The sequence below is a fragment of the Engystomops pustulosus genome, chromosome 7, assembly GCF_040894005.1.
Source record: "Engystomops pustulosus chromosome 7, aEngPut4.maternal, whole genome shotgun sequence".
Lineage (NCBI taxonomy): Eukaryota > Metazoa > Chordata > Amphibia > Anura > Leptodactylidae > Engystomops > Engystomops pustulosus.
This window is the reverse complement of record NC_092417.1, coordinates 46,178,006-46,193,203: the sequence shown is the minus strand read 5'-3', so window position 1 is coordinate 46,193,203 and position 15,198 is coordinate 46,178,006. Positions and strand designations below refer to the sequence as shown.

At 46.1% G+C, this 15,198-nt stretch overlaps 1 protein-coding gene across 1 annotated transcript in view; it reads left to right on the top strand.

Annotated features, from left to right (window-relative positions):
• CCDC198 (coiled-coil domain containing 198) overlaps positions 1 to 15,198 on the top strand; it is a 43,075-nt gene that overhangs the window by 18,015 nt on the left and 9,862 nt on the right. The window contains exon 3 of the mRNA XM_072114161.1: positions 5,796 to 5,882. Coding sequence (XP_071970262.1) covers positions 5,796 to 5,882 — 87 coding nt within the window. The remainder of the gene's footprint in view (positions 1 to 5,795; positions 5,883 to 15,198) is intronic.

The following is a 15,198-nucleotide window of genomic DNA, read 5'->3' as shown; positions in this document are numbered from 1 at the left end:
ATGTATATGGGATACAGTATATTACTAAGCTGGGGGGATGTATATGGGGTACAGTATATTACTAAGCTGGGGGGCTGTATATGGGGTACAGTATATTACTAAGCTGGGGCTGTATATGGGATACAGTATATTACTAAGCTGGGAGGCTGTATATGGGATACAGTATATTACTAAGCTGGGGGGCTGTATATGGGATACAGTATATTACTAAGCTGGGGGGGGGATGTATATGGGATACAGTATATTACTAAGCTGGGGGATGTATATGGGGTACAGTATATTACCAAGCTGGGAGATGTATATGGGGTACAGTATATTACTAAGCTGGGAGATGTATATGGGATACAGTATATTACTAAGCTGGGGGGGCTGTATATGGGGTACAGTATATTACTAAGCTGGGGCTGTATATGGGATACAGTATATTACTAAGCTGGGAGGCTGTATATGGGATACAGTATATTACTAAGCTGGGGGGCTGTATATGGGATACAGTATATTACTAAGCTGGGGGGGGATGTATATGGGATACAGTATATTACTAAGCTGGGGGATGTATATGGGGTACAGTATATTACCAAGCTGGGAGATGTATATGGGGTACAGTATATTACTAAGCTGGGAGATGTATATGGGATACAGTATATTACTAAGCTGGGGGGCTGTATATGTGGGGCAAGATTTTATTTAAGCTGTAGGGGATCTGTATATGGGAGCTGTATATAATTTAATTGGGTGGTGAATAACGAGGCCTTTAAATATATGAGAGCAGGGATAATGAAGGGATGTTTTATATGTGTGGAGAGTGCGGTCAGTTGTGTTGTGAGGGGTATATACTTCATACTGTAAGTGACTGTGGTATTTTTAGGGATGCCGGGTGGAGATGCTGCACGGAGCTGAAGATATCTGGCTGTGAATTCACCTTTGATACGTCATGGATTGGAGAACCCGGAATAAAGTCCTCCTGATGGAAGAGATTGTCATCTATAAGGTACTAGATGTCACTAATGCCTCTCAGATCATGTAGTCAGTCACACAGTGTCAGGGAGCTGTCTGTAGGGTTGTTAATTGTTAGTAAAGTTTTCCGCATTTACTTAACAGGGAGCGGGGGGGGGGGGGGGCAGCAATTTAATATTCGCCTCAGGCAGCAAAAATGCTAGAATCGGCCCTGTATACAACACATACTCACAGATATACAGCATATATACACTATACACAGCATACATACACACAACCAGTATATACAGCATACATACACACACACACATATACATGCATTTACATATGTACAATCATACTCACCCCAGCTGGATGTCACTCGGTCAGGACAGGGTGACAGGTGAAGTGGACCGCATAGGAGAGGGCGGCCGGGCTGGACATTCGGCGCGCAGGACATTCGGCGCGCAGGCCGGGCTGGACATTCGGCGCGCAGGCCGGGCTGGACATTCGGCGCGCAGGCCGGGCTGGACATTCGGCGCGCAGGCCGGGCTGGACATTCGGCGCGCAGGCCGGGCTGGACATTCGACGCGCAGGCCGGGCTGGACATTCGGCGCGCAGGCCGGGCTGGACATTCGGCGCGCAGGTCGAGCTGGACATTCGGCGCGCAGGCCGGGCTGGACATTCGGCGCGCAGGCCGGGCTGGACATTCGGCGCGCAGGCCGGGCTGGACATTTGGCGCGCAGGCCGGGCTGGACATCCGGCGAGCAGGCCGGGCTGGACATCCGGCCCGCAGGCCGGGCTGGACATCCGGCGCGCACGCCGGACGCGAGCCGCTCGGCCGGAAGGCGCGCGGGCCGAGACGCAGGTGAAGAGGGCGGGCCAGGGAGCGCAGGGCGGGCCAGGAGCGATGGGTGTGCCGGGGAGCGGAGGGCTGGGCAGCAACATGTGTGGTGGGTAGGGCAGGGCGGGGCTGCTACGGTTCTTCAGTAGCCGATCCCACTACCTCTCCGCCCACCTCCTATGCGGCCTGCAATCAGCGGCGAACCTGGGCCCTGTAATACGGTGCCACATCGTCGTGGTGGGCCCCTTTGGAGCTGTGGGGCCCCGGCACTTGCCCAGGTCAGCCGGGTGCTGACGCCGGGCCTGATTACATAGTTCTTAGTACTTTCCGTGATATAATGAGCCTTGAACCTGCGTGACATTGCTTTGGATTGCACACTTAAACCTGTGTGCCACACAGAATGTATTGATTCTTCTGCTCCAAATCAGATAAATATAGATATAACCAGGAACCACAGGAACCAGGCGTCTATCCACAGGAAGTAAACAATAAAGCTTCCTGTTGAGTGTCAGCAAGCAGAGATCTAGAAAACCATGTGAAATTGATATATAAAGTATATTTGAAAACTTTTCATTATAACTTTACATTAATCACTGAAAGTGGACAAACCCTTTAAGGTAGCATAAAAACATATTCCAAAATATATTCCTTACCTAAAACAACCTGGTTAGTTGCTGTGCTGTCAGATTTACCATCACTGATTTAAAGGGGTTGGCCACTTTACCTCATGTTGTTTGCAATGTGTGTAAGTGTGGGGGCAGGGTATTAGGTAATTTACCAATATACATATAATAATAGTTCTTCTCCGCTTTATTGATATGTAAAGTGAAGCCTCCTGTCTTTTCCCTCATCAGCCAAAGATTCCTGTCCATAAAATGGCTGCAGATGGAGGTTCATGTGATCTCTTACTGTCCATGAGCAATCGCCCTGTCAAGACATTGATCTTATTAATTCATGAATACTATGATAAGATCCTGGCAGGCTCATGGGCAGATAGAGATCACATGACCCTCCATCTGCAGCCATTTTATGGTCAGGAATGTCTGGCTGATGAGATATAAGACAGGAGGCTTCTCTTTACACATCAAGAAAGCAAAGAAGGACTATTAATACATGTATATTGGTAAATTACCTAATATCCTGCCCCCTACACTTACATACACATTACAAAAGAATAGTGGCCAACCCCTTTAATGGCCCATCGGGACCTATCAGGATCTATAAGATACCTGCAGTGTAGTGTCCTGGGTTTTTTATTCTCATGATAAGCAAAGTGGTTGTGTTTATGTCACCCACACAGACCTGGAACATTAAATGTGTCATTATCTGTGACGACTAGATAGGGTTACAGATCATTGAAGATCCATGCTTGGCGCTGGTTGTAATAAAGACTAAGGCTCAAATTATTTGAGTCAATTAAATGAAAGATTCTATTTGGCACCAGAACAACTGCACAAAGACTCCCTAATCGAACTCAATTCTGTCTAATATATAGTATAGGGAATTGCATAATAGAAATCCAGACTACAGAGGTCTCTTCCGAGAGAAAATCATTTACAAACAGATGGCATCTTTCCACTTCAAAGTAAGAGGCATCATTTATGTTACTGAGTCCTGTGCAGGGTTTTGACATTGCTGATTGTATGAGAAATAAATGTAAATTGGTTGTTACATTCACATAAAACTTCAAAGAGCTTTATTAGTTTCTATTGTATATGCCTAGGATTCAATAAAAACTCCACAGCGCCACTCTGGTCCATAGGCTGTGTTTGATATTACACCTCAGCTGAATTTTCATTAATGGGGATTAGCTGCAAAACTTTCCTTTTTCTGATCTATCCCTTCAGCCAGTGGACAATGTACTCTACAAGGTTCACTGCAGACCATTCAAAAACTACCCAAACATGGAAAGTCCCCTAAGCTACTAGCCCCCTCATGTAGGTTTTTTGTAGAATTCCCTCTTTTATGTTAAATGAAATCTACCATTTGATTTGATGCATTATGAAGCAAACATACCTTGAGAATGCTGTAGCTACACTGATGCAGGATCATATCTTGGTTAATCCCTGTGCTGAGTGGTTTTGCTGAAAAAAACAATTATAACATTCAGGACCTTGGGAAAGCTGGGTCAACATGACCTCGATGAACACTGAGCTTTAAATGCAAATGGAAGTAGGTCAAGCATGACTAAGCATGACTAATCAACCTACCTGGATTATTCGTACAAAGCAGCTGGAGGATGGTGCAGCAATTGATTATTCTGTCTGGCATCAAGAACAGTGATTGCATCATCTTCTCCTGCATAGAAAAACTCTCCTGCTAGGAGAAGTGCGGAAGCAAGCGCTGAAGGAGCCATAGAAGGGACAGAGCTTCATTATCATAATGTTATATCTGTTTTATCAGCAAAACCACTCAAAACAGGGATTAACCAAGATATGATCCTGCATCAGTGTAGCTACAGCATTCTCAAGGTATGTTTGTGTCATACTGCACCAAATCAAATGGTAAGTATCCCTTAAGCTTCTTTATTTACCTGTAACAATTATTCTCCAAAGCCATATGTAAATGAGCTAAGAACAGTCACTTTGTGAATGAGCTGAGCCTGAGAGGCTGCATGGAACTGGAGATACAGGCAGGTAAGGACACAGTTAGTAATACAAGCTTGCTATGTCTTTAAAGGGAACCTGTCACCGAGGGGCATTTCTCACTCATGACAGGTTCCTATAGACACTTGGTGACTTTGTTAGAGAAATATGCAATATTAAACTTAACCTGGCTCCCTGCCAGCACCCGCAGCTAAGTCCCGAGGGTTGTGCATTTCAAATAGTAACGTCCACCTGATCATTTGAATGAGTGATGCCCTGTGCTCTGCGCTCGGCATTATGCAGCTAAACCCCCTCCCGCATCATCTCTGTCTTCTCCCTCCTCCTAATGACGTTGACTCATCGCGCCTTGCTGCTCATTGCGCATACATCACTTCCTTGTGCATTGTTAGTACACAGTGAGGTAACAGAGATACACAAACTTCTCCTCGCTGCCAGGGATACAAGACTCACTGCTTGTGCCTTGTGCGGTGAGCAGATGTCATTAGGAGCAGGGGGAAGACAGGGATGATTAGGGAGGGGGTTTGGCTGCATATTGACAAGATTGACTGCAGGATCAATTATGCAAATGATCAGGCAAATTTTACTATTTAAAATGCAGGCAGCTGATCAGGATGATCGGGCGGATGATCAGGCAGATGTTACTATTTGAGATGCACAACCCTCAGGACTTGGGTGCGGGTCCTGGAAGGGAGCCAGGTAAAGTTTAATATTGCATATTTCTCTAGCAAAGACACACCGAAATTTGATAAAAAAACATCATTGTTTTCTACTGTACATTGTCTATAGAAACCTTTTACCCAAAAATACCCCTCTAGTGACAGACTCACTTTTAATTAATAGCATGTTTTTCAGGTCCTATAGCACATGCGACCAGAATCTTGATATAATTTCAAAGACAAGATTCTATATGATACAAAAGGATGTTTTTTGGTACTAACGATCCCAAGAATATGAAGAGATATTCCCCCACCAGCATCTATAAGTGACTAATTTCAGTCAAAGGGTGACTCTTTTTGTTTCATTTGCCTATGACTTTGGAGACTAGGTGAGTTTTTTCACAAAATGGGAAATCTTTTATACCCTACCGGAGGGTGGATTAAAGTCTGGTGATGTGTTTGCTTAAAGGGTGCATTCAAGTGATGTTAAACGCATGCATTCCAAAACGCAGTGGATCGGCTGAACAGAGATGTTTGCTAGTAGGCTCAGCAGGGACATATACATGTATACACAGCGAAACCTCTTCTGAAGACCATTACTTTGAGATGACCCCCTCCCTTAAAGACTATTATATTCTATGGAAGGTGCCCCCCTATGAGCAGACCACCCCTTTAAAACCATGTTCTGTGCAAAATCTGATTAAAAAGATTTCACTGTAGTTATTTTACATTTTCTCAATGACTAACCTGCAGAAACTGGAACCAGCTGTCCTGCCATCACTGCTGACTGCTGACAGGATTATGACTAAGCAAGAAGCTGCTGCTGCAAGGAAAGAGCAGGTGGGTATTGTCCATTAATTTTAATGTGGCTTTACTTTGTGCCTGGGCCCTGTGCAACGACACTTGAAGTACATACTACAGTCCAAGCTACATAATATTTTTCGGACTATAAGGCGCAAAAAAAAATCCTTTGATTTTCTCAGAAATCAAAGGTGCACCTTATAGTCCAGTGCGCCTTATATATGAACCGTACTGACAGACAACAGCTGCCTTGAACTGTGCACAGGTCTGCCACCTGCTGGTCATTCATCTTTATAATCAGGTGTGCCTTATAATCCAGTGCGCCTTATATATGAACCGTACTGACAGACAACAGCTGCCTTGAACTGGCACAGGACTGCCACCTGCTGGTCATTCCTTATAATCAGGTGCGCCTTGTTATATCTGCTTCTGGAAAATCTATGGCAGTCTGTATGTCCAATAGAAAAGTTTCTGCATAGAATTGTAGCCCTTATGTTGGATGGTTTCCTCCTCTATTTTGACATTCCCTACTATAATATGATTTACTTAATAATCACACAAAACATTGTTATGAAGGTGTCAAAAGGGATGGCCCCCAAATAATATTGCCATATGTTGACCAAATAATTCTTCCATAGTTGGCTAAACATTATTGACTTCTCCAATGTAATTTACTGTACTTTATCCCCAAGCTACAATAATCAACTGTAAGAGTAATCAAAACTGTCTGCAATGAAACTTTATTGTTAAAGGAAATCTACTACAAGGATGAAGGACTGTACACCAAGCACAATGACATACTGGTGTGTGCCGGCTCTGACAGGATCTGCTCTTCCTGTATCTTCCTATGCCCTAGATTTTACAAAAAAAAGGCTTTAAAAATCATGCCGTTCAGCATCATTTGCATAATTTTTAAAGCCTTTTTTTGTAAAAACTAGGGCATAAGAAGTTAAAAGAAGAGCAGATCATGCCAGAGGGTAAACCAAGTATACTTGGTTTACAGTCCTTGATACTGATGGTAGATTTCCTTTAATCCCAAATTTTTGAAAATCCAATTATCACAGCAACAAAAAAAAATTCTCTGGAGATCCACTTACAAAATATACTTGTTCCAACTTACATACAATTTCACCTTACAATCAAACCCACAGAACGTGTCCTGTACGTAAGGATATACATACACATATAAATATATTATATACACCAAGCTATCACCACTAAACATTCCAATATACTATCAAAGATATTTATTTCATATTAATCATGAAAATTTTAGAAAACAAAAAAAAGCAAAAAAAAAAAAAAAAAATTCTTCCTTAGCATCAACTTTTTCTTAGCTCTCCATTTTTAAAAAGATACCAGATTTTTAACCACTATTTTCCATTGTTGAACCTCGGCTGTATATATAGAGATCCGTCCACTTACAATGTAATATTAGGACACACAATAAAATGTAAAGTTACATTTTAGCCTGCACTCCTTTATCTACAAACTCTGCTAGCCCTAAGACAGGCCTCTCCATTTTTGCACAGTCCAGCACATTTTGTCAATACCATTTTAATCTAAAAATCAGATATCAAATTTGCTTTGTTTTTTTCTACATTTAGGGTGTTTTCTCTATTCAATTTTTTTCAGAAATTTTGATGTAGGTTTTTTTTTCATATGTACCTCCCTGCTGGTCTATGTTTGCATAGTCGACAACCTCTGGCTTACTTCTCCAAAATACATTCCTTAGCAATTATTTAATAAATGTAACATTCTTTTTTACACATCACTTCAGTAGTGTAAGATTCCAATAAATCCAATATATAATAGTTATATATAACTCCAATTAAAAATATTTAAAAAATGTGATAAATAATAATTAAAATCATTGACCCTCTAATTTACTCAATAAATTTGAAATTGCAAGATAATAAAGCCTGAAATGTTTAGGTTAGAACTAGAGATGAGCGAACATGCTCGTCCGAGCTTGATGCTCGGTCGAGCATTAGGGTACTCGAAACTGCTCGTTACTCGGACGAATACTTCGCCCGCTCGAGAAAATGGCAGCTCCCGCCGTTTTGCTTTTTGGCGGCCAGAAACAGAGCCAATCACAAGCCAGGAGACTCTGCACTCCACCCAGCATGACGTGGTACCCTTACACGTCGATAGCAGTGGTTGGCTGGCCAGATCAGGTGACCCTGGGATAGACTAGCCGCTGGCCGCGCTGCTCGGATCATTCTGTCTCTGGATGCCGCTAGGGAGAGAGCTGCTGCTGGTCAGGGACAGCGTTAGGGTGCTAGTAGATTACTGTTAGGCAGGAGTGATTGATACTTGGCTAGAAAATAGCCATAGGAGAATACAAATAGCTTCTTGAAGCCTACAGTAGCGTTCTATATATTTGATTTCTGGTTGATCTGCTGGTGGCTGTAGTTTCTGCAGTGCATGTACTTGCCAATTCTGAGCAATTTGTAGTGAGACTTGCGACCGCTGTGTTCTGCGCTTAGTGGCGCACATATCCATAGCAAAGGCTGAAGTGGGAAAATTCAGTAGGGGTTGGATTTCTATTAGGCACTAACTCAGTGTCATCTCATCTGGCATAGTAGTGTGCTTCCTTTGATACTTGGCTAGAAAATAGCCATAGGAGAATACAAATAGCTTCTTGAAGCCTACAGTAGCGTTCTATATATTTGATTTCTGGTTGATCTGCTGGTGGCTGTAGTTTCTGCAGTGCATGTACTTGCCAATTCTGAGCAATTTGTAGTGAGACTTGCGACCGCTGTGTTCTGCGCTTAGTGGCGCACATATCCATAGCAAAGGCTGAAGTGGGAAAATTCAGTAGGGGTTGGATTTCTATTAGGCACTAACTCAGTGTCATCTCATCTGGCATAGTAGTGTGCTTCCTTTGATACTTGGCTAGAAAATAGCCATAGGAGAATACAAATAGCTTCTTGAAGCCTACAGTAGCGTTCTATATATTTGATTTCTGGTTGATCTGCTGGTGGCTGTAGTTTCTGCAGTGCATGTACTTGCCAATTCTGAGCAATTTGTAGTGAGACTTGCGACCGCTGTGTTCTGCGCTTAGTGGCGCACATATCCATAGCAAAGGCTGAAGTGGGAAAATTCAGTAGGGGTTGGATTTCTATTAGGCACTAACTCAGTGTCATCTCATCTGGCATAGTAGTGTGCTTCCTTTGATACTTGGCTAGAAAATAGCCATAGGAGAATACAAATAGCTTCTTGAAGCCTACAGTAGCGTTCTATATATTTGATTTCTGGTTGATCTGCTGGTGGCTGTAGTTTCTGCAGTGCATGTACTTGCCAATTCTGAGCAATTTGTAGTGAGACTTGCGACCGCTGTGTTCTGCGCTTAGTGGCGCACATATCCATAGCAAAGGCCGAAGTGGGAAAATTCAGTAGGGGTTGGATTTCTATTAGGCACTAACTCAGTGTCATCTCATCTGGCATAGTAGTGTGCTTCCTTTGATACTTGGCTAGAAAATAGCCATAGGAGAATACAAATAGCTTCTTGAAGCCTACAGTAGCGTTCTATATATTTGATTTCTGGTTGATCTGCTGGTGGCTGTAGTTTCTGCAGTGCATGTACTTGCCAATTCTGAGCAATTTGTAGTGAGACTTGCGACCGCTGTGTTCTGCGCTTAGTGGCGCACATATCCATAGCAAAGGCCGAAGTGGGAAAATTCAGTAGGGGTTGGATTTCTATTAGGCACTAACTCAGTGTCATCTCATCTGGCATAGTAGTGTGCTTCCTTTGATACTTGGCTAGAAAATAGCCATAGGAGAATACAAACAGCTTCTTGAAGCCTACAGTAGCGTTCTATATATTTGATTTCTGGTTGATCTGCTGGTGGCTGTAGTTTCTGCAGTGCATGTACTTGCCAATTCTGAGCAATTTGTAGTGAGACTTGCGACCGCTGTGTTCTGCGCTTAGTGGCGCACATATCCATAGCAAAGGCTGAAGTGGGAAAATTCAGTAGGGGTTGGATTTCTATTAGGCACTAACTCAGTGTCATCTCATCTGGCATAGTAGTGTGCTTCCTTTGATACTTGGCTAGAAAATAGCCATAGCAATAGGATAGGATTGTTTGGTTCTAAAAACTCAAAAAAAAACAAAAAACACAAAAAAAAACAAAAAACACAAAAAAACACAAAAAAAAACAAAAAAAAGTAAAAAAAAAAAAAAAGTTATAACTCTCATTTTAAAAATGTTTAACCCCAGGGCTAGGGGTAGAGGACGAGGGCGGGGACGTGGGCGTCCAACTACTGCAGGGGTCAGAGGCCGTGGTCCTGGGCGGGGTGAGACACCACCTGCTGATGAGGGAGCAGGGGAACGCCGCAGAGCTACACTCCCTAGGTTCATGTCTGAAGTTACTGGGACTCGTGGTAGAGCACTGTTGAGGCCAGAACAGTGCGAACAGGTGATGTCGTGGATTGCTGACAATGCTTCGAGCAATTTGTCCACCACCAGTCAGTCTTCCACGCAGTCCACCCATGTCACCGAAATCCCCACTCCTCCAGCTCCTGCACCTCAGCCTCCTCCCCCCCAGTCTGCCCCCTCCCAGGAAAATTTGCCATTTGAACCGGCATACTCTGAGGAACTGTTTTCTGGACCCTTCCCACAGTCACAAACCACTTGTCCGGTTGCTGCTGAGCAATTTTCCGATGCCCAGGTTTTCCACCAGTCACAGTCTGTGGGTGATGATGACCTTCTTGACGTAGTGGAAGTGTGTAAAGAGGTGTCCGACGATGAGGAGACACGGTTGTCAGACAGTGGGGAAGTTGTTGTCAGGGCAGGAAGTCCGAGGGGGGAGCAGACTGAGGGATCGGAGGATGATGAGGTGACAGACCCAAGCTGGGTTGAGAGGCCGGGTGAACACAGTGCTTCTGAGACGGAGGAGAGTCCTCGACCTGAACAGGTTGGAAGAGGCAGTGGTGGGGCCAGACGGAGAGGCAGGGCCAGAGCTGGTGCATCAGCGCCACTGTCAACTAGTGAAGCTCCCGTGGTGAGGGCTCTTGCGGCGAGGGCTAGATCTTCAGAAGTGTGGAGGTTCTTTAAGGAAACACCGGATGACCGACGGACTGTGGTGTGCAACATTTGCCAAACCAGGCTCAGCAGGGGTTCCACCACTACTAGCTTAACTACCACCAGTATGCGCAGGCATATGAATGCTAAGCACCCCACTCAGTGGCAACAAGCCCGTTCACCTCCGGCCGTGCACACCACTGCTCCTTCCCCTGTGTCAGCTGCTAGTCAGCCCCCTGCCCAGGACCCTGCCACAAAAACCCCATCGTCGCCTCCACGATCCTCCACAGCATCCACCAGCGTTCAGCTCTCCATACCCCAGACGCTGGAGCGGAAACGCAAATATAGTGCAAGCCACCCGCACGCCCAAGCCCTTAATGTGCACATCTCCAGATTGCTTAGCCTGGAGATGCTGCCCTATAGGCTAGTAGAGACCGAGGCCTTTCGCAACCTCATGGCGGCGGCCGCCCCTCGGTATTCGGTCCCCAGCCGCCACTACTTTTCCCGATGTGCCGTCCCAGCCCTGCACCAGCACGTGTCAGACAACATCATCCGTGCCCTGACCAACGCCGTTTCTGACAAGGTCCACCTGACCACGGACACGTGGACGAGTGCTGCCGGGCAGGGCCACTATATATCGCTGACGGCACATTGGGTTAACTTGGTGGAGGCTGGGACCGAGTCTGACCCTGGGGCTGCTCATATACTGCCGACGCCGAGGATTGCGGGGCCTACCTCGGTCCAGGTGTTTCAGGCCTACTATGCCTCCTCCTCCTCCCACCCCTCCTCCACCTCCTCCTCCGAACTACCATCCGTGGGCACGGCGCCATCAGTCGGTAGCTCTAGGCACAGCAGCAGTGCCGTCGCTAAGCGACAGCAGGCGGTGCTCAAACTGCTGAGCCTAGGCGACAAAAGGCACACCGCCCAAGAGCTATTACAGGGCATCACGGCGCAGACTGATCTGTGGCTGGCACCGCTGAACCTCAAGCCGGGAATGGTTGTGTGTGACAACGGCCGTAACCTGGTGGCGGCTCTGCAACTCGGCAGACTGACACATGTGCCATGCCTGGCCCATGTGTTAAATCTGATAGTGCAGCGTTTCCTCAAGACATACCCCAATCTGTCTGATTTGCTCACGAAGGTGCGCCGCATCTGTGCGCATTTCAGGAAGTCCAGCCCAGATGCTGCCACTCTCAGGGCAGCGCAGCGCCGCCTCCAACTGCCCGCTCACCGACTGTTGTGCGACGTGCCCACGAGGTGGAATTCAACACTGACCATGTTATCCAGAGTTTACCAGCAGCGCAGAGCGATTGTAGACTGCCAGATGTCAACTTCCACCAGAACTGGTAGTCAGGTCAGTCAGCTTCCTCAAGTCTACAATGAGGAGTGGACGTGGATGTCTGATATCTGTCAGGTGCTGAGTAACTTTGAGGAGTCAACACAGATGGTCAGTGGCGATGCCGCCATCATCAGCCTCACCATCCCGCTGCTTGGCCTGTTGAAAAACTCTCTGGTCAGCATGAAGTCGGAAGCTTTGCGCTCGTCACAAGAGACGGGGGAAGAATATTCCCTTGTTGATAGCCAAAGCACCCTGAGGTCTGTTTCTCAGCGCATATCGGAGGAGGTGGAGGTGGAGGAGGATGAGGAGGAAGAGGAGGAGAATGTTGGCGAGACACAAGAGGGGACCATTGTTGAGTCCTTCACTGTTCAGCGTGTATGGGCAGAAGAAGAGGAGTTGGAGGAGTTGGAGGAGGAGGAAATGGACAGTCAGGCCAGTGAGGGGAGTGAATTCTTACGCGTTGGTACTCTGGCGCATATGGCAGATTTCATGCTAGGCTGCCTATCCCGTGACCCTCGCATTCAAAGAATTTATTCCAGCACCGATTACTGGGTGTTCACTCTCCTGGACCCACGGTACAAGCAAAATCTTCCCACTCTCATCCCTGCAGAGGAAAGGAGTGTGAGAATGCATGAATACCAGCAGGCCCTGGTGCACAAGCTGAAACAGTATTTCCCTTCTGACAGCGCTAGCGGCAGAGTGCGTAGTTCTGCGGGACAAGTAGCGAGGGAGAGTAGGCGAGCAGGCAGCTTGTCCAGCACTGGCAAGGGTACGCTTTACAAGGCTTTTGCCAGCTTTATGTCACCCCAGCAAGACACTGTCACCTGTCCCCAGTCTCGGCAGAGTAGGGCTGATCTTTACAGAAAGATGGTGAGGGAGTACGTAGCTGACCATACCATCGTCCTAAATGATCACACAGCTCCCTACAACTACTGGGTTTCAAAGCTGGACATGTGGCACGAACTGGCGCTGTACGCCTTGGAGGTTCTTGCCTGCCCTGCCGCTAGCGTCTTGTCCGAGCGGGTTTTCAGTGCAGCTGGTGGCATCATCACCGATAAGCGTACACGCCTGTCGACTGACAGCGCTGACAGGCTGACGCTTATTAAAATGAATAAAGCCTGGATTTCTCATAATTTCCAATCTCCACCAGGTGAAGGAAGCTCAACCTGAATAATTGATCCACTCCTCCTCCTCCTCCTCATTTTCCTCCTTCTCCTCCTCTTTGTACAGTAAAGCAGAGGAAAATGGCTATTTTTTGACAGGGCCCACTGGCTCTTGCTATAGTACTTCATGCATTTAATTTTTCTGGAGGGCCACCTACCCGGTCCTCTGTTTGAAACAATTTTTGTGAGTGCCACATACAGGCACTCAATCTATTCCATTTTTCTGGAGGGCCACCTACCCGGTCCTCTGTTTTAAAAAATTTTTGGGACTGCCACATACAGGCACTCAATCTATTCCATTTTACTGGAGGGCCACCTACCTGCTCCTCTGGTTTGAAGAATTTTTGGGACTGCCACATACAGGCACTCAATCTATTCCATTTTACTGGAGGGCCACCTACCTGCTCCTCTGGTTTGAAACATTTTTGGGACTGCCACATACAGGCACTCAATCTATTCCATTTTACTGGAGGGCCACCTACCTGCTCCTCTGGTTTGAAACATTTTTGGGACTGCCACATACAGGCACTCAATCTATTCCATTTTACTGCAGGGCCATCTACCTGCTCCTCTGGTTTGAACAATTTTTGGGACTGCCACATACAGGCACTCAATCTATTCCATTTTACTGGAGGGCCACCTACCTGCTCCTCTGGTTTGAAACATTTTTGGGACTGCCACATACAGGCACTCAATCTATTCCATTTTACTGGAGGGCCACCTACCTGCTCCTCTGGTTTGAAACATTTTTGGGACTGCCACATACAGGCACTCAATCTATTCCATTTTACTGCAGGGCCACCTACCTGCTCCTCTGGTTTGAACAATTTTTGGGACTGCCACATACAGGCACTCAATCTATTCCATTTTACTGGAGGGCCACCTACCTGCTCCTCTGGTTTGAAACATTTTTGGGACTGCCACATACAGGCACTCAATCTATTCCATTTTACTGCAGGGCCACCTACCTGCTCCTCTGGTTTGAACAATTTTTGGGACTGCCACATACAGGCACTCAATCTATTCCATTTTACTGGAGGGCCACCTACCTGCTCCTCTGGTTTGAAACATTTTTGGGACTGCCACATACAGGCACTCAATCTATTCCATTTTACTGCAGGGCCACCTACCTGCTCCTCTGGTTTGAACAATTTTTGGGACTGCCACATACAGGCACTCAATCTATTCCATTTTACTGGAGGGCCACCTACCTGCTCCTCTGGTTTGAAACATTTTTGGGACTGCCACATACAGGCACTCAATCTATTCCATTTTACTGGAGGGCCACCTACCTGCTCCTCTGGTTTGAACAATTTTTGGGACTGCCACATACAGGCACTCAATCTATTCCATTTTACTGGAGGGCCACCTACCTGCTCCTCTGGTTTGAAACATTTTTGGGACTGCCACATACAGGCACTCAATCTATTCCATTTTACTGCAGGGCCACCTACCTGCTCCTCTGGTTTGAAGAATTTTTGGGACTGCCACATACAGGCACTCAATCTATTCCATTTTACTGGAGGGCCACCTACCTGCTCCTCTGGTTTGAAACATTTTTGGGACTGCCACATACAGGCACTCAATCTATTCCATTTTACTGGAGGGCCACCTACCTGCTCCTCTGGTTTGAAAAATGTTTGGGACTGCCACATACAGGCACTATCCAAATTAAATTGTCTCCATAGCAGCCTCCACACGTTGTCTCCATTGCTACCTCCAAAAGTCGTCCATATAGCTGCCTCCATACATCGTCCCTTTATCAAACGAGGTGTGTCAGGCAGAAATTTGGGTTGTTTTCATGGATTCCACATCAAAGTTGTTAAC